Source organism: Corvus brachyrhynchos, unplaced genomic scaffold (genome assembly GCF_000691975.1).
Source record: "Corvus brachyrhynchos isolate BGI_N302 unplaced genomic scaffold, ASM69197v1 scaffold14, whole genome shotgun sequence".
NCBI lineage: Eukaryota > Metazoa > Chordata > Aves > Passeriformes > Corvidae > Corvus > Corvus brachyrhynchos.
Window position 1 is genome coordinate 19,987,846 of NW_008239110.1, and position 20,201 is coordinate 20,008,046.

The 20,201-nt window shown below is 40.4% G+C and overlaps 1 protein-coding gene across 1 annotated transcript in view; it reads left to right on the forward strand.

Annotated features, from left to right (window-relative positions):
- The window catches only part of IYD (iodotyrosine deiodinase), a 54,856-nt gene extending 36,812 nt beyond the window's left edge, over positions 1–18,044 (forward strand). The window contains exon 6 of the mRNA XM_017739528.1: positions 17,869–18,044. Within this exon, the coding sequence (XP_017595017.1) occupies positions 17,869–17,916 (48 nt within the window). The 3' untranslated portion in view covers positions 17,917–18,044. The remainder of the gene's footprint in view (positions 1–17,868) is intronic.
- Positions 18,045–20,201: the final 2,157 nt, after the last annotated feature.

Sequence of the window (20,201 nt, forward strand, 5' to 3'; positions counted from 1 at the left end):
AACTGAAAGATTGGTAACTAGAACGAGGAAGGAAAAAGTCCAGTATCTCTGCTTTTTCATGCTGTTTTCTCTGATTGCAGAGAATCTGACCTTAAGCAGCATGACAAGGCAGGGAGGCAGGGCTCTTCACAAGCAGCAGTCACCCTAATCAATAGAAAAGAAATGGGATTGTATGCCCTTGTACTTCCATCCATGGATTTAACTTCCCCAGACGCTGCAGATTTAGAGTGAAGAGCTATCAACTGAGATTTTGAATGACGGTGTTTACCCCTCTTGCTCGGCAGATGTGGGAGCAACAAAGATCCTAAATTTTACAACAGAAAAAGAATTCTTCCCTGTTCTGCTTTGTAGTTGCTGCGTGCTGATTCGAAACCTGCTGAAAAAGTTTTAAAAGGCTCTTCTCCTTCATTAACTGAATCATCTTAGGTGCAGGAGATAGCAGGAAACAAAGCACAATAAATGCTGAAGCTTCAAACTCAACCCAAACCTCTCTGTAGACTGGAGGTGCATGCTACTATTCCAGGTTTTTACTTCATTAAAACTCCAGGGATTTGGACTCATTAAACCTGCTAATCCCAGGATTACTTTTTAATTGCAGTTTTTAACTCATCTGTTGTGCTACCTGTTGCTCCATCAAAGTTGTGCTTACAAGGAAAAGCATGAGAAAAGGAACCAAGGGAAATTTGTTTCTGTGGTCAGTCGCTGCCTGGAGCTCTCTCACTGGCTTTTAACTATCTTGTGAAAGCATGACTGAAACAGATTGTAACAGTTACATCTGAATAGATTAGGCTGTGAACATCTTTATGAAGATATGGAGGTTCTCTTACAGGTACAGTGTCTTCTTGCAGCTAGCTGCATCAATATGAAGAGTGCAGAGAGGCACACCAGCTGTGCACAACTGCACCACATTCAGCAGCAGAGCATTTGAATATGAACAAGCCTGTCATTTTGGTCTCAGTCCTTTCCTTCTCTCCCTGTTGAATGAATAAATCTGCTTCGTTGCTGTTTATGTGATACAAGTGGGTGAGAATTAGCAGTTTGGAATTACTGGTTTGGGTTATTAACTTGGGTTCATGAATAAGCAGAATGACCGCTGCCAGGGAATCATGCATTAATTATCCTTGAGCCATGCTGATGAAAGAGTGATAGGCAAACAGCAAATATACTAACAGTTTTTGACTACTGTTTTATTATTGTTAGAATTGCTAAAAGGAGAAAATTGGAAAAAACTCCTTTTCCTGTCTGCCTCTGGACTGTACAGGGGGCTGCAATTCAGGCACCTCCTCTAGAGTATGAATGACAGATGTGTTGTAGATACTATTTTTCTGTTGTGATCATTACTAGCCACTCAAAACATACTTCTGGCTCCCCTGTGGAGAGAACAGATCCACTGTGATGTCTCTTGCCCTGGACATCCACTTGGCCCCCATAAAACTGTAACTGTGGCTGTTCATCTTGGTGCCAGCTCTGGTAATGAAGCAGTTAAGCGAGACCTGCAGAAAACCCCAGAGAAACACACTGATTAAACACTTTAGTTTTATCTTCTACTGTTCTTCTTGCCTGGTCTTTTTCACCTTCTTCCGGCCTTGGCAGCGTGTGCTCTTGTGTTTTTTTGAAAAAGCTGGATGGGAAATTAGTAAACACTTTATTTGGTTCAACATATGTTAAGGAAGTGGAAACAGCTGGGGGCCAAAGGGAGAATGTGGCTGGCAAGGCAGGTTGTTATTTTTATACAGAGCTGTTAAGTTAGGTCCCTTTGTGTAGAGATGTCATTCCACTTGGCCCAGTTTTACCTTGATGCCTCCTATTAATCCTCTTGCCTTTGAGCATTTTGTCTTAGTAGTTTACACACCTGCATGTTCATGTATTGTGATCCATTGCAGCTTCTCCTTATCTCTCCCTTTCCTCAGCACTTTTCTCTTCCTTTTCCTCTCTTGCAGCAGTTGCCACTCCTACAGATACCGGGGGCAATGGGAGGGGTCTGGCCCAGTTTTGTCTGTCACTTTCTCAGCCCTTCCTCTTCCCAAGGGCAAGGGAGCCTAGGGTGAAAGCTGGTCTGAAGGAAAAGAGCCAGCCAGCTTCTGCCAAGTTTGAAGAGACAGACCAAGGACGAGTTGGGAGGAAATTATTAGGCAGGGGAGAGGATGGGATTTCCATGGTGCCCAGAGAGATGGTCTAATTTCAGTAATTTGCATGAAGTCCTAATGAGACAGGACTTAAAACTTCAATCATATGTGTAATATTTTCTACTCTGTATTATCATCTATAATTATACATATGTATTGCTTTATTATATATTCTAGAGGGATAGGTGATAGAGCAGGAACTCATAACCACCTATTTTGTGGCAGGAGAGAGCCTTAAGTTATTCCATTAGGAAAACAGAGATGTTGCTCTATTAGAAGAGAAAAAAATAACGTAGTAAGTGGTGCTGTATCAAGGCAAAGAATAAAATTGTCTCCTTTTTTCCTACCCTTTCCCTGTATGTTTCAAAAATTGCCTTCAAGTCTATTGGCACTTATTTCCAGTAATTCGGCCGAGCAGACTTGCGCATTTTTGTATGTCACATGGAGATCTTGCATAATGTGGGTGAAGCAAGCAGATATAGTTGGGCTTTGATTATACCAAGGCCACTTTATATGGCTACAGGGATCACTCTTGGTGTTTTTATTCAAACATCAAAGACCAAGGCCATTCAGTTATTTCTTCCTGGTTTGCTAAGGAAAGTGATTTAGTGGCAGAGCTCTTATTGCTGTTTTGTTACTGTTGTGTACAAACCCTGAAAAATTCCTGGGAACTGAAAAACACTTCCAAGCAAAACATGATTTTGATTATTGGCTTATCTGTGAGAGCATTGTAGCCTAATTCCTATGTCAAAGATCACATAAGGCTTATTCAGAGCCAGCATGGCAAGACTTAATTTTTTTTTGCATCATTAACTCTCAAACAGGAGTTCAGCAGCCTTATGCAGAGAGTAGAAATGAGGCCCAGAGCCTCCTCTCTGACTCTTGCCACAGGAGTCTTTAAAACAGTCTTAATTCTGATAAACTCCCAGACATAATTTTAAACTGTTCCATTTAGTGTGTCACTAACAGTATTTCTCAGAGTCCATTTTTATGTCTTCTAAAAGTTTATTTGTTGAAATATATTTAGTATCTTCTAAAGCTCAGTAACAAAAATTGCTGGTTTTATGTATTTTATGTGCAAGACAGGATAGCCTTTTGGTTATGCAGTACCATTAAGTGAATATAGGAGCATTAAGCCTAATAGACATGGCAGTTGCTTTACCCGATTTTTTTTTATTAACTCTTTTGAAGTGATTACTTGTTATGTATTTATCATATGCAATAAAATGCTCCAAGGGCAAAGAGCAAATATGTTAATCTAGTATAATAAGTAAAGCTAGTATCAGTTAGCTTGCCACTGCTTTCTCCCATTAAGCTGGCAGGGATCTTAGCCCTGGTTGCTGCACTTTTTTTTAAATGTTTTTTTTAAAGATCCTAGGTTGCAGACATGCTTTCATCAGTAATGATAAGCTGTTGATATTGATGCTGGCTAATTGCTTCATTTCTACAATCAGATGTTTTCCATTTTAGAATCCTTTGATTTCCTATCAGTCAGATGGTAAAAAGAAGAGAGAGGTTCTGTAATAAAACTTCCAAAGAACAAACAGAAAATAAAATCTATTTAGAGTCTAACAATATAATTCTTGCCTTTTTTTTAGTTCAAAGGGACAAATTACCAGCAGTCTCTGAAAACCAGAACATGTACGAGACTTCATTATAGCCAACGATTTCAGGAAATATTGACAGATCTAGTTCTGAGGCAGAATTTCCTGCTTCCTGCCTCGATGGATAAAATACTGACACACACAAATTCATCTGTTCATTTTGAATATGTGCTGACAGAAGCAGTCTGACTTTCAGAGCAGTATACACTCCAGGTGTACACACTCGGGATGTCCCTGGCTACAGAGACCAAGACTCTTGCATCCTGTTTAACATCCCGAGGGATTTACTAGAGGAAAACATAAGTTGTCATGGACTTGTGATGGCAGTGGTATGAAGGTGACACCCAGTGTGCTTGCAGGAGAAGGAGCATTGTCTCCTGCCAGGCTTCAGTACATTTCTGTCTGGATGAATAGAAGTTGGCTCAGTGGCTAAACTTTAACAGCAGTAATTCAAAGTGGTTTCTGTCACTTTCTTTACATTTCTGCTTATTTGTTGCTGTCTCCTTCCTTTTGGTATTCTTTCTAGAGAGACTATACGAAAAACCTTTTAAAGGAAAAAATCTAAACCTGACCTGACTGTGCCAGCATAATATGCCTAAAAGTTTGGGTGGTTTTTTTTTGTTTTTTTTTTTGTTTTTTTGTTTGTTTGTTTTGTTTTGTTTTGTTTTGTTTTGTTTTTTTCCTGTTGTAATTCAAACAGTTTCAACTAGTCCTACAACTATCAGCCAACTTTTTAGTACCAAAAGACTTTGGGGTTTTCAGTAATTTGGAGCCAGTAGCACTGGTCACACGTACCAGACTGTTTCACCCTAAGCTGTCACAACTCGCAGCAGTTACTGCATGTTGGAATGACGGACCTATTGGTGGAAACTAATGGTTAAAGCTGAAGAGAACAGACAAGGTGAGAGATCTCTCAGGAACATTTTCTGTCTGTAGGTCTTTAGAAACCTTGATTTATAGGTAGCAATACATTGGCATTTAAGCTGTCTAGACATAGGTGCCTACTTTGAATTAATTTTATGGGAGTTATGCCCAGGGGTGCTTTCCAAGTGCCAAAATGCCACAAAAAAATGTGCTATGATTATCTTTTGGGGGCTGCTAAAATAAATAGTTTGTTCAGATATTGTGCTGACAAAGTATTAAAAAAAACCAACTAGATAGACTTCGATAAAGTAATATACAGCAAATGCAGTTGCATACATTAGGGGATTTCATACTAGAGGAGTATGGTTCTAGCCATCAGCACAATGGGAGTGAAAACTTGTGTGAGAAGATAACATTAAAGAAGCAGCAAAAGTTTGGGGTAGGGCTGTGGTTGTTGGCATTTAATGCACTTCTAAGCTGTGCATCTGAAAGCCATTCAAAAGGCCTAACTTGCATAAGAGCGCCAGTTAACCCTGCCTCATTTGTAGACATCCTGGGCAGCTGTTGTCAGACTATAAAGAAGAAGTAAAGAAGGCACAGAAAGAAAAAAGAAAAATGGTTGTTTTGGTGACAAATCTGTCCTCTTCTACTTCTGAAACATTGCAAGCTTAAGGAGACTTCAAATAGCTAAAAAGTTGTAATTAGAGCCTTCTTCTGAAACTTGCATTTGTTTCCCTGACACTATGCAGGAAAGTTCCTGTTTTTCTGTTGTTTCCTGTGGCATAAACATTTATTTCAAATTTCTTTTGTCATCTGGGGAGATGCTGTCTGGAGGAGACATGCTTTCACGTGACATTCTTCCTTCCCGCTGCTGTTTTTGTGGCCTCAAAGGCAAATGCAGGATATTCCTCTTCCAGTTCCTTCAGTGCCTCTCCTTATTCCAGTATCTCTGATCAATCACTTTGCAGTGATGTCAGCATTTCTGAAGAGCTGATATAATTGCATGAAAGAAATGTAGAACAGACTGACATTGAATTTCCTAGAAAAGGCTGAAGCATTCTTCAAGCTTGTATAGATTACAGAGGATTTGAATAATAACAAAAGTAAAGTATTTTAAGTACTGTAATGTAAGTATGATTCAGTTGATAATAAAATGAGATGAGGATGAACATCAGATTGACATAATTTATCTAGACTCCTTGGGGTCAGGAACAAGTTTGGCAAAATCCTCAGAAGGCTTTTTATCAATTGGGATAATCCAGATAAAATTGATCCCCTCTGTGCATGGCCTTGATCGGTACTATCTCTCATGTCCCTTCCTTGCTGTACTTTTGTGACAGCTACATGACTCAAGTGGCTAGGCAGGTGATACCCTGTATCAACACTAAGAATTAGAAAGGTGGGAGAACTTCAATTAGCTGCTGGTGCGCACTGATAATCATATTTAAGGTTCTGTGTTGCCTTCTGCACATCATTTCTTTATGGCTACACAGCACTGATCTGGACTGAGCAGTCCAGTGGACAAACTGTGCTAACAAAGCATTAATGGGGAAAGTCTCAAAAGTTCATAAACTGGGAACGGCAGAGAATCCATTTTAAAATTAGCACACAGGTATATTACTACAAGAAGTGCTTGGCCTGATTTACCACATGACCTAATGACTTATGACCACATGGTTAAACAATGCTGGATGATCTATCTCAGCTTTTTAACTGTTGCAGTAAATCATTTAAATAAACCTTCAGAAACATGGGTGAGAAGGAAGGAGTTGCTTGGTTGAGAGTCTTATAACCTCAAAAAACGTGAGAATGACATGAAGAATCCTATCTTTTGAGATGACTTGTAAAGTCCACTTTATTTAGGATTAATGAGGGAAGTGCTTTCTGAAGGCTGTTACTGATAAAATCGCAGAGGTTTCTGTTCATCAGGGCAGAAAACAGGAGGCAGGTGTGTGTGTGTGCTTTACTCTGAAGAAATGGGCAGGAATTATACTTAAAAATCATATGGGTTTATCTCCTGCTAGGAATTTCATGGCACTAGTTGACCTGGGCCTTCATTCAGTAATGCTCTTTCTTCTGTAATGCTGTGAATGACTCTAAAATTGGTTGCTTCAGCATCCTGTGAAGGAGAGAAGGTAGAAAGGAAATTTGAATAGTCAAGTCACTTATGTAGCAAACAGAAAAAAGGTAGGATGGGTTTGAGACAGGTGTGTCCATGATCAATTAAAAAAGGATATATTAGAAGGGCTAGTGATCCAGTGGTTTGTTATAAATTAATTAGTCCCTATGGGTAATTAACTTCTTTGTACAAAGATCTGTATTTCAATAGAAAGAGATGCAGTCTGTAGAACAGTGCATTTTGTTTGTGATGCACTTATCTTGCAACTGTTTACTCCATTATTGCATCAAGACTGTGATTAGGAGGAAAGGTTTTATATTGTCTCAGTGAAGGTTTCAGTATACAGCTTTGGTTGTTGGCAAACCAGCCTGTGAGATACCTAAGAAATGTTGGTTATTTGAGAAATCTGGCTTCTCCTTTCCTCCAGCAGCCTTCATCATATTCCCTTCCTCCTTCTGACTGGAGAATTGTCAGCATGTTAGCCTGCCATCCTAACGATGGAAATTTTCTTTGTGTCTCTCACCATGAACCAGATCATCTGTCCAGGTTAAGGACAGCTGATGTGATCACAAACCAACCACAAATATCATTGCCTGTAAAGATATTTTCTTAGGCCCTGGCATTCCTATAGAGTTTACAGCAACTGACAGGGGTCTGGGTCTTTCAGTAGGGTCTGTTTTGGGGGAGGGTGTGGACACCAGGCTCTGGCAGAGGAGGGTTGGGAGTTGGGGGTGTGAGCACGGGTGGAGGTGAGGAAAGGGCTGCCTTCTAGTCTGCAGAGTGGTGCTACAGCTCAAGGAGAAGAGGCAGTGGAGGCTGAAATGATTTTGATGGTTGGGATGTCAGTGGGCTGTTTCACCCGGCAATACCACAGCATCTCCAAGCACGGCCCCTTCAGTTGGACTAGGCCTGACTAGGCTAAAGTAAGACATAAGTACAGCGTGGGTGTCAGCTGCTCCTTGGTACCTGCCTGGGTATGCGTTCTTACTACCTGATAAATTTTATCTCTGTTTCAGTGATGAGTCACTCTCCCTGAAGGATAATGTACTTTGTGTTTATTACAGAGAAGTGGCATGTAAATAAGCAGTTAATGCAAAGTAGCTGGCATAAATGCACTACTACTTACAACCTGAAAAAAGTGACTTTTCCGATCACTTAGTGTATTTTTTGTATTCTTACTCTTCTGGTTGAAAGGTGTCTCTTCCCTTCCTTATGAGGCTTCTTTACCAGAAGCAGCCAGGTGTGGTTTTGCAGTGTGAAAGATGGATGTGGGAGGAGGCTTAAATTAGACGTCAATAAAACTCAGAGTAGGAAGGAAAAAGTCATTATGAAAGAGTTTATCTCTGTTGCCTCTATTAGCAAAGCAGGTGAGTGTGCCATGAAACCATCAGGTGTCAGGTTCAAAACAAACAGGAGATAACGTCTTCACAGGCTGCTGCATGTTGAAGTTATGCAATCCTTGGCCACAGCATGTCTTGGGGTCCAGAAGTTCTCAGAGCTTCAGAAACTGGCTTTGAAGGTCTATAGATGAAAGATGGCTTGAGATTTAAAAGGCACAAACATACCCACCATGGCTTAAGGTGTCTGCCATACATAAATCCCTGGAAACCAAGTATGAAATCTTGCAGAATGTCAGTCTGAGCTTTCCATGCTAGTTTATTCTTCCCTGATATCCGCTGCTGGCCACTGTCAAGCACAGTACATTGTGCTAGATGCCATTTTTGATCCACCATGAATATTTTCATGTTCTTAACCATGCTGTTAGAGGGCACAGTTGTCCCAGTACTACTGCATCTATACGTGGAGAAGATGGGGATATCTTGTACTGCTTTAACTATTGTCAAAAGGAACAAGTCTTTCTGTGTGGATGAGGCAGCAAGAGGCATTTCAGTAACAACACATGGAGCAATGGGCTGAATCAACAGCTTTTCCTAAGCTCTGAAGACAGAAATGTAATGGAAAGTATTTTTGAATACAATATTTAATAAAAAAATAAAAGTCTGACATTTAAATTCCATATGACAAAGAATACCTCTTAGGCAGAATTGCCTTTTTGAGAGTTCTGTTGTTTTGAGTACAGAAAAACACTGTTTGGATTTTGAAAAGTGGGGAAAACAGAGACATTCAAATTTTTTATAAGGAAATTTTTATTAGTCTGTGGATACCTGCTAAATTAATTTAACTGGGACTTCATATCCTGTTTTCCCAGCTGTGCGATTAGGAAAATGACGCTGCTGCTTCTAAAGACTGACTAGAAATTTATAATTTTGGCAGGAGATCCTAATGGTTTTACACACTGCAGGCATCAGGCTGGAAGAAACTTGGGTGAAGCTTCTTGCAGAGGGAGAAGAGGAGGCTTTCCAGTTATTTTAATTTCAGAGTAACTAGGATGAAGTAAGATAATATCCTTTCTCTGATAGTTTATGGGCTACAGGTCATTTGTTGTGCACAAGGAGACAGTGAAGTTGCACAGACTAACTTTCTTGGATACTCTGTTATGGTGCAAGCAAGAAAAATGGCAGATAAGCTTTTGGTCATGTGGTGGAGTCAGTTGCTGGCCACAGCTGCCTTCAGGCTGGTCAGCAGGACAAGTGCACACTACAGACAGTAAATCTCTAAGACAGGTAATTGAATATCTATGTCCATGCTATAAGCCAGCTAAGGAGAAAGAAGCCAGGTAAGTTTTCATGGGCTCTAGAGCCCTTCATAACTCCTGCCCAAGACTTGCACAAACACCTTGCTGCCCCCTTGTCCCGTGCTAGTGTATCCTGTGTCCTAACAAGGACGTGGAGTCCTAAGGAGGAAATTCAGGAAACCTGCACCCAGCACCTTCCCTAGTATCTTGGTCTCTTGTCTCTTAACACCTTCTCTAAATGGCTTCAAGGTCCCTTAGTGCCAAGATCCTGGAACTTCTAACCAGAAGAGGCTCCCTGTCTCAGGCCAATGCTGTTGTTGCTCCCTCATTGTAACAGGATGGTGGGAATAAGGTTCTACCTTTTTTACCTGCGTAGGCAGCAGGGACAAACACAGCTGTCAGGAAGAAGGCCACGGATGCAGCAGTGACAACTGAGATGGGGTATTCAAGTGTCTCATTAGAATGGGAGTGCCACAGGAAGGCGAAGGCTGCACCATGGTCTGTTCAGCTCCAAGTCTTTGAGGCAGCAGCCTTGTTTGGCTGGGATCTGAACCTATTTGGTCCTGTGCAACACCCACCTCAGTTCAGTGTCCTACTTATGACTCTCCTGCTGCTTCTGCTGTTCCCAAGGCTCTGGATGCAAGTGTAAGAACCAGGGCAACTGGGAACAGGACACAGTTGAGGGCTGACAATTTAGGGAACTGTGAGAGCAAGGGAAAGGAGGAGAAGGGGTTGACTTGTTCTCAGCTTTCCTATATGCAAGGTTGCTAACATAGCCCTGGTGCTAATGTAATGATGAGGTTCTCAAACCTTTTCTGTCTCTCTCTAGCTCAGGACATGGGTAGTTTCAGCACAAAAGCATCTGCATTAACCTTGGCTTGGACCATATGCTTTGAGCTGTAGTTTGCAGTGAAGGAAGACAACAGAAAGCAGCAGTTTTTGGTCGGGAGGCAACCCACAATTGGGAAGGGGCTTGTGTGACGTTCGTTGTCGTGATTCAGAGGAACCCTGATGGGAAATATGCAGGTTTGGTAAACAAGCCAATAGCACTAAGAAAGCACCTGACTACGTGTCACTAATTTTGACTCCCAAGGGAAGCTGATTTCCAAAACATTGTCATTCAGCACAACTCTTAGAGGCTGTGCAGGTCTTGCTTGGTAAACATTGCCTTACTTAACAAAGGCTGTTACTAGTGAGGAAAGAAAAGGCCAGGTATACAGTTGCTGTGAAGTGAAAGCCTGCAGGCAGAATAGCTGACATTCACTTAAAACCCTATAATTCTGCTAGTGAAGAAAAGAAAATGCTCTCAACCAGCAGATGAAATGTACTCTTTCCTTGTCTTCATGTAAAAGGTCAAGCAAAAGAAAAAATCAGGAGGTCAGAAGTAAATCAGGAACAGTAAAAATAGTCTTTAAGACACTGTAGTGTTAGCAGTGCTTTTCTGCCTGTAGCCTGATCTTGCTGCAGAAAAAACCTGGAGAACATGCCAAAGCATTAAAAGCAATACAATTGTGTTTTGAAAGGCAATAAAAGCAGACTGTGTGGGTAAAGGGCTGTGTCGTTCACCTTTCATCTCTCTGATGGTCACCCAAGGATCTCCTTTGTGATTATAAAGGGTGCCATTTTAAGACCATTTATGTTGCTTGGGAGAGTTATTTGAACTGTATCTATGCATTGCTGAGGTAACTTTAATTGGGTTGCTGTTTAGGTGATGCAATTAAACTGTTGACCTTCTGATAGCAAAATATCCAAATGAAATAGTCTTGTTTGGGTAGGGGCTGTTAAAATGTATAGTGGCTTATTGACATACTACAGGTTTATTGACCTAACCTTCTGAAGTTACCTTTTGCAATGCAGAAAAGCCCCTCTGTTCCTTGAATTCATTTCACAGTCTTTTTACCCCTGATTTTTCAGGGGCAAGAGCTCAGAGCATCCTTTACTCGCTATTTACTGAAAGTTCTCCTGGAATTGTGCATCCAAGAAGAAATTCAGTTCTCCAGTTGAACCATGCCACAGGGTTTCAGTTTAAGCTTGCAGAGGAATCTTTCAGCCATTCCTTCTAGGTGGAAACCCAGGTCAGACACAGGGCATTTGATTCCCAGCTTTATGTAAAGAGTTAACAACAGATGTGTTTTTTCCACATATTAGACACGCATAATTAGAATAGCTTCTCATGTCACCTTGCTAGTGTATGAACACAGAAGGATTTGTGCATTTATATTGGATGCTCTTATCAGACATAGATTATTTTGTAATAGTTTTCTGTTTGGAGCTAATCTCCAGGAAGGAGGGATAGAAGGCTGAGACCTGGAACGTGACATCAGTGTGAAGAGGCTCTGTCACTTCATAGCTGTGACCAGCATAGATTAAGATAAACTAAATTAATTGACCTTTTCTTTCCTGATATTTAAGGGCTACTTTCCATTCTCTGAATTTTGACTAGCTCTTTTCATCACCACCCCGAAGATGATGTCTGTGTCTCTGAAACACACTACACAATCTAGTCTGCGTTCAACATCTATCTACTGGCACTTAATTCTCCATGGGGTGTATCTGTTAGTAATATGATTGACAGACTTCTCCTTGAGGTCTTCTGTCTGCTAGAGCGTTTATCCTTTGTGGTTTAACTCTTTTCCTTTTTCATATCCTTGGGTTTTACTTTTGAAAAAAAAAAACAACCCAATTGCGGTGACAGATAGCAGTGGTTTTCCATACTTCAGATACTGATCATTTCTCTTGACCTGACCAAAAACTTCATTTCTTACCCTGTTTTCCCTGCCGCTACCCAAAACAACTTTTTGTGATAATTCAGTGTGCATTCTGATTTCTGGAGAATGTTTAATCCTTTTTCTGCAGGGCAATGAAAGCTGGTCCTGCCTGGTTGCTGTGAGTAGTCAGGACATAATTTCAAGTTCTACTCTGAAGAGCTCAGTTATGGGAGCTATTTTTTTTTCGATCTCCACCCCTAGGATTTAGCACAAGCCAAAAGGGAAATTATTCTGATGGCTCTTAGAAACAAATTTGTAAATTTTTTATATCATACTTTCACCACAACAGAGTTTCAAATCCTGTTTTTATGAAATCCATGGAAGTTTTCCAGTGGATCCAAGTCTGAGGTGGGTGTCTGTTAAGAGTCAGAAAACAAAACATGATATGAGTTAGAAACAGAGGTCATGTCAACTGTTTTCTCTCCAGTTTCCTCTCTTTTGTCCTACATGCGAAATTTCTTGTATGGCTGTTTTCCTGGAGAAAGTCTGGATGGGCAATAGGTTAGCAGTTACTCTGCCCTGTAAGTTCATGTTTTGTCAAATCATTACCTGTGAATAAAGTATAAAAGGTGTGCTTTTACAACTCTAGTTTCCTTCCAAACTACCTGGGCTCAAGGCATCTCTTCACAGTGACGTAAAGCAGTCCCCATAGTAGAAGACTCAATTGGGAGACTACGGACCATGAGACAGGAAGGTTTTTTGAGTTCGCAACATGCCTAATTTTTCCTAAAAAGCTAAACAAGCACCAGGCTTGTTAGGGTTACTCATCTTTTATGTGGTCATTTTTTGCTTAATCTATGAAAGTTATTACAGGCTGGAATACATATAATTTATACAATATGGTATTGGGACCCCAGGGAAAGGTACTGCTGTTTAAAGAAGAAAGGGAAAGTGGGACATCTGAAACAAATCAGATGAGGAAAACCAGAACACAAGTTGGTAGAATTGCCACAAAAGTTTTATTTTGCTAAGATTCCTAGGGTGATCTTGTGGCATTACTCATTTTACATGCCAATTATCCTTGCCTTTGCATCTATTTATAGTTGGCCTCCTGTGGAGGCCCGGACTGAGAAACATAGTTTTGAACTCCTTCCACACTCCAGTTACACAAACCCAGTTCATGCTATTTTGGGGTCAGACACCTGTAGCCAAAGCAGTGGAGGGGCAGTGTAGAGGAGCAGGCCCTCAGAAAGAAAGGAATTAAAATAATTTCTGTACAACATTTTGTAGGATGTTGACCATTGCCAAAATGGGATTAATCAATATTCAGTAGCCCTGAAGAAATCATGTGCCTGGGGCCTGACCAGTTTAACCAAAGAAACTCGTCAGTGCAAGGGGAAGGCTGGGCATTAGCATCCAGAGTCAAACAAGCAGCTCGGGCTGCAAGCACCGCCATTCCCCTGTGCTCCAGCTGCTCCAGGGCAGATGTACGGAGCGTATTCTCCAGATAACAGCAACCCCAGAGGTCTGGCCATCCACTGCACAGTCACAGAGGGGTCTTTCCCTTCGCTGCCGGCACCTGGGCGAGCCCCAGGCCGTGGGCCTCACCCAGCCCAGCTGGCTGCCCTCCCAGAGCAGGGGCTCACGGTATGCGCTTGGGGAGTCCGGAGGCTGTTTGGCACTGGAAGCAAACTAATGCAAAACACAGTCAAAGTGCTTTCATGTGAGCTCCTGAGGAGAGGGCAGGGCGGCAGTAAAGGATACGCACAGCCTTGGGTTTGTTTACGAGGGGAGAGAAAGGGCTGCTGTGGGAAATGGCCGCGTCACTGTTCCTTGTGGTGTACTGTATGTTGTTTATACAATAGTGCCAAGTGGCAAGCACAAACACACTCATGACAGAGCACCTCAGGAACTGCAGAGCCTCCTTTTGATCTTCTTCAAAACCTAAAAAGGGAGAGAGTTGTTTAAATTTGTACTACTGTCACTGCTGCTCAGCTGTTTGAACCTTTTTTCCACCCACTCATGTTTACTTCTCTCTGCATTGGTGAGCTTCTAGAGCACATTAGAAACATCACAAGCAATGCCAAAGTTTGAAATTGAGCAGCTGAGGTCACTTGTTCAGCCTGAAGAAGGGGAAACTTGACAGGAGACCTCATGGTGGTCTACAGCTTCCCTGTGAGGGGAAGTGGAGACACAGACACCAGTCTCTCCTCTCTGGTGACCAGTGACAGGACCTGAGAGAATGGCAGGAAGCTGTCTGGGGGGAAATTAGGTTGGATATTAGGAAAAGGTTCTTCTCCCAAAGGGTGGTCAGACACTGGAAAAGGTTCCCCAGGGAGGTCATCACAGCAGCAGCCTGCCAGAGTTCAAAAAGTGTTTGGACAATACTCTCGGGTCAATGGTGTGACTCTTCAGGCTGTCCTATACAGGGCCAGGAGTTGGACTTTGATGATCCTTGTGGGTCCCTTCCAACTCAGGGTATTTTGTGATTCTATGAAATCCATGCTTGTCTCTTTCAATGGATGTTTTATAACATTGAAGATCTGGGTAGTGTGATCACAGCTGTATTTGTAGCAACCTCTGTTGTCTGCAACTGTCCCTCTTTTAATGACATGTTCATAAGTACTATTCCAGACTCAAATAAAACGTATTTCTGTTACTGTTTTATAAGAGTACAAGCAAGGTTAGTACATGGTGTGAGCACAGGAGCGTAAGAACTGCTGGCTTTTCTATCCATACTTTGTGAATTTAATTTACATTTTTACATTAGTTTTATTCCCTGTAGGTATGTCCTGGACTCCTCTGTAGTAATTATTTTTGATTACTCCACTAGTGCTTACTTCTGAAGACAGAGATGATCTATTTCAGACTCCTCCGCTGAATGAATTTAGCCAACAATCCACTCATGACTCTGGCAGATGTTTTTACTTTCTTTCTTTCCTTCAGGCCAGTAAAAACTTTATAAATCTTCCCTCCACCATTCCAGAAATATGAGCGCTTCCCCCTTGACACCTGAAACATCTCACTGGCCTTGTCTGCATGCAGTAGAATACATTTGTAGATACTGCAGACACCTAAGTTTAAATAAACAAAACCCCATTATTTACTCCTGTAAAGGGTTGATCCAGATTAGACTAGTATCCACAAAATAAGGTTTTCCTTAAGAGTACTTACTCCTGGGGCTCATATACTCACAACTCAACAGCTGTCAACTTGATTACCTACTGTAGCAAGTCCAAATGTTTATGTTGGTTGCCCCTGTTGTTTATATAATAACATTGTGTCTCCCCTCCTTGGTATGCACACCAGTAGCCATGAAGTTAATGGACTATTTCCATTGATCTCAGGAAATGTTAGCCAAAGGTCTGCGAAAATGCATGAGATCCTGCTCCAAATCAAGCCTGAGGCATTTCATTACAATCTTTCCTTTGTCTCCATTTCGAGATGCTAACTCATTGGTCTGCTCTCCCATTGAAGAAGACCTGAGAGCTCAAAGAAGCTACTTCAGACTCTGTTTCTATATGCTCTTTAAGGCTTGTCCTGTTTGGTTGGAACTGGAAAGCATTAAGTCCATCTCTCCTTAGACTAGGGGACACATTATTTTTTGGAACTAAGTTTTGCTAAGAAGCCAAGGACTAATTTGTTATGGAGACTAAATTATCGTTTCACTTTATAATTTATTAGAAAACATCGTGGTCTTGTAACCAGAGGCTGTTAGAAGCCTTCATGATGATGAATAATTATGACATGATGAGACATGCCTGAGGAGGAATTTTTGAAATCATTCTAATGCGAACAAATAAAATAAAGATTAGTATTCCAGGGAAAATACATAAACTCATAAATCTGCAAATGAAGATTAGCATATATTTTGTGGTTTGGTTTTTTATATTTTTTTTAATTGTGAAGTTGTTGGAGTTTTTCCAAAGTAGTAGCATAAGAGGGGGTATTTTGTATCTTACTAGTTCTGTGCTAATTGCAGCTTATTTACAGCCACTTTAAAAGAAAATTCTCATCAGGGCAATATTCTATTTCAGTTTTCTTTATAAAGCAGTGAGATGGGGATCTCTCCCTTGTCATTCCTATTTCAATGCCATTCTTTTTCTTCTGATTCTCAATGAGCCTGCAGGTTGTTTATGCAGAATTTGCAATATTTGACTCTAAAAATTTGTGTTGTACTCCTTGGACATCTTGGTGTCTCACACTTACCTGAGTATTTTCTGCTTTCTGTGCATTCTCTGCAAAAGCAAATACCAAATGCTTGCATCAGTTAAAAGTTAGTGTTAGTGGATGTATGGGATGGATTCCCTCAGGTTCTATGCTGTGTTGTAGAACAGCCATTAGTGTAAAACTCACAGAGATGAGATAAAATTATGAACACTTTACCCAAAAAACTCAGCACCCTACAAAAAAGTAAGAATAACTCGGTTAGGACAACTATAAAATTTTCACTTCCATCCAGCCACAACAGTAAAGTGTAATCAAAATGACGTTTTTTCTGCCTTCTCTCCTTTTACCCTCTTTGGAAGAAAACATTTAAGCCTGTGGTTTTCTATAAGATTTACTGATAATTCACATAAGCCAATGTCTGGGATCTGAATTTTAGATGTATTGAGTACCTGGAACTCAGGTTTTAATTTGCAACAGATATGGGAAATGCCTGCTCCTGAACAGGAGGCAGTGTAAGTCAGGAGCTGCTTTGTGAAACCTGTACTGTTGTCCTGGTAATGATGGAAGTAGTAGTAATTCAGGGGACAGCTGTAATGAGAGTGCCATTTGCTTATAAAATGCCAAAAGGTGGAAATAACTATTAGTCACTTGCAAAGAGGACTGCAATGGGGTGAGATAGCTCGGTGTGCTTATTAACCTTGAGCACCTATTTTATTAATAATATTGCTGCGAGCATTGTGTTTAAACTATAAATCCTCTATTAAGCCTGAGAGCAGACAGCCAAAGCTGTGGGGGTCTTTCATATCTTGAAAGGCACATTTTGCAGGACAGTATGCCCGCTGGGGGACACATGGGCAGCTAATAATCTTCAAATTGTCCACTCTAGGTCACCTAACCATATGTCATGACTGCCTTAACTCACCTCCTCATCAATAGCCTGACTACTTCCACCTGTAGTCGATCTTCCTAGGAGTGACTTGCTGAATTTGAGAAATTTGATCCCATCTTGGATTAATAGGAGTTTTATCTCTGACACCTATGAGGCAGGGTTGAGATTTTGATGATGTGTGAGAAACAGCAACCTAGCTGTATTGTCCATCTTTTTGGAATGATCACCTAGAGAGGGCATGGGAGCTCTTGACAGAGAGAGCAGGTACGCAATGTGAAAAGGTTCTGCTTCTTTGCATCTACTTTACTGACAACACTCCTTTAATGATTTCAGACTTAGAAACAGTGTGTTTACCAACAGCAGAAATAAGTCCGAACCTTTAATAGACGGTCAGATTTTAGGCTGAGTGTTTGGGAATCTCCTAAGCCTCTACAAGTGTTTTCTGTGTCTGTCTGGCATAGGAAGCAAGTAGTATTCTACCATTAATGCAGTTACTGTAATCCTGTATTATCTGTCCATGTTTTACACAGCATTGTTCTGCTCCCTACGGACTAGACTTTGGCCAGTGTTGCATTCTCATCAGTGAGGAATGGCTTGTGCATCTGGGTTTTACATCAGAAACACGCTCTCTTGTTTGTGTGGATCTCATTCAGAAAAGTGACTGAACTGTTTTTCAAAAGTGGGATGCTGTAGTTTTAATACCAATGGAGCACCAAAGGACTTAAGTTCATGTGTCCTTGTTTCTGGTTGCAGGAAAAGACATCAATACAGAGTACATATGAAATTCTGCCTGTGCAATGAAGAATATTCTTTGAATACGCTGTTTCCAGTGTAAACTACTGAATGTGCAAACACAAGTTGCATGGGAGATAAGCCAAGGTGATGAAGTCCAAGCAAGATGAGGAAGCATAGAGACTGTAAACACATTATCTTTTATTAAAGGAAACATGTGTTGTAAAGATATAGGGTCTTGTCTTTTATTTTGGAAAGAATAAGTTGGTTTTTTTCTGATACGGGTGGCAAATTCACCAAGGAAAACATCCGCCAGAGAGCAGAGGTAGGCCAGAACATTTAACAAAAGCCTCATTATCTGTTGTTCTGTAAAGCAGAAGACTGAATGCTGGTCTCCTGAAGTTACTGGCAAAACTAGCTTTTTCAATGACCTGGGAGTTTATCCCAGGTGTTTTGCTACCATAGTGACAGTCTTATCCATACATGTAGAGAGCAGTTGGTTTAAATTAAGAACTGCTCTTATCAGGGTGTAATTTTTGGAACAAAATGACAGTTACAGTTAAATGAATTAAAGGTAAGTATTATGAAAAATATTTCTCAGTACACCTTTTAGATGTAGACTAATACTTGACAGAATGCTGCAGGCATCATTGCAATGCTAACAGATCACAGTAAATACAGCAGAAGTATATATGATACAAATAAGTTTTACTTTCAGAAACTTACGCCATCTAAACCCATAGAGCTCAGTGAGCACACTTAGAGGAGCCAAAATGGATGTATAAACTCACATACCTATACCAACTGGGCATAGGGCAAATGCTGAAAAAATACGCTGTCAGAACAGTCCATTTGTTATAAAAACTATGGCAGGTATCGTCCACAGTAGACATCCCTGTGGTTTCCTTCGTGAAGAGACTGCATACAAAAGAAAACTGGTTTGACTTCATATTGTGGGGGAATAGCTGAAGTTCTTCTTTCTTTGTGTGTTGATTCAACAAGTACTAGTGATCTGTGTTGATCTTTTTCTTTACTGCTTTTCAGAACAAGGATATCCTGAACTAATTTATGCTTTTCATTTGAAACATTGATGGCTGGTATTGAGAGTAAAGCAAGGAAGCTGGGAAAATTTGGGGGCTACGAGTATCTTTGATATATTTCCAGCAATGCCTTTCATGAGAATTTTAGATCTTTTTGAGTTTGAAAATAGAGGTGATAGACCAGGTAAGTATAATGAAAACTTCATATAAAAATGAAAAATTTAATTTAGAGATGATCATTTAGACTAATATATTTTAAGTTCTTGTATTAATTCAGATTTATTTTCATGTCTAGCTCTTATTAATTATACATAATACTGAGATCCTATAGCATCACCATCAACCTGTAAAGCCTATGGAAAGTGAAATTTGCACCGATGCTGTTCCGTTCAACACATGCGAGCTACAGACACATCCTAGAATCACAGAATATTCTGACTTGGAAGGGACCTACAAGGATCATAGAGTCCAACTCTTAAGTGAATGGTCCCTATGGTGATTGAACCCAAAACCTTGGTGTCATTAGCACTATGCTCCCATCAACTGAACTAATCCTGTTTGCATCACCTTTTTTATTATTATGGTCATAAGTATAAACTGGGCAATCATTTTTTGGAGGAGCAGTTTTTGTGAAGCAAATGAGTCTTATTGACAGATCTGGTTCAGATGATGATCTGACAGCTGATTTTGATTCTCAGTGAATTTGCACATGCCACTTGTGACTTTCCATAGCAGTTACTGGAAACTGATTTTTAAGTCTTTGTTGCTTTTTGAGATAGATAGTTATATTTGTTTCAATTTTTAAATAAAACTGAAGTATTTCTATGTTTGAATATGTTTACTGCATCAGTTATGAAGTCATATAAATGGCAACAGTACTAGGGAGCATACTGGAGTACCAAAAACAAAAAAAAATTTTAATAGATAGATGAATAGAGTTTTTTAAGCTCAAAAGCATCTATTCGATTCAAACCAAACGATGTGTGACTGTGATATCATTAAAACAAATATCCCAAATGAGCCATCTCTCACCCTTAGTACCAAAGGGGTGACATCATTTCTGCATATTGTATTGATAGGTTTTGTCATTCAGTACAGAGGTCAGACAAGTAAGCTGGGAAAGCAGGTTGTGTTCCAAAAGGCCACACCAAGTCCCAGCATGAGCTTTTAATCTTCTTTGTATGTAAGATCACAGGAAATTAACTTTTATTCTGTTTTTTCCACCTGTGTTTACTGTAGCTAGGGGCCTATTGCTTTCTATTTGGATTCTATTTATTTAAAAGCAAAATGAGAACAGAAGAGTATGTGGGAAAA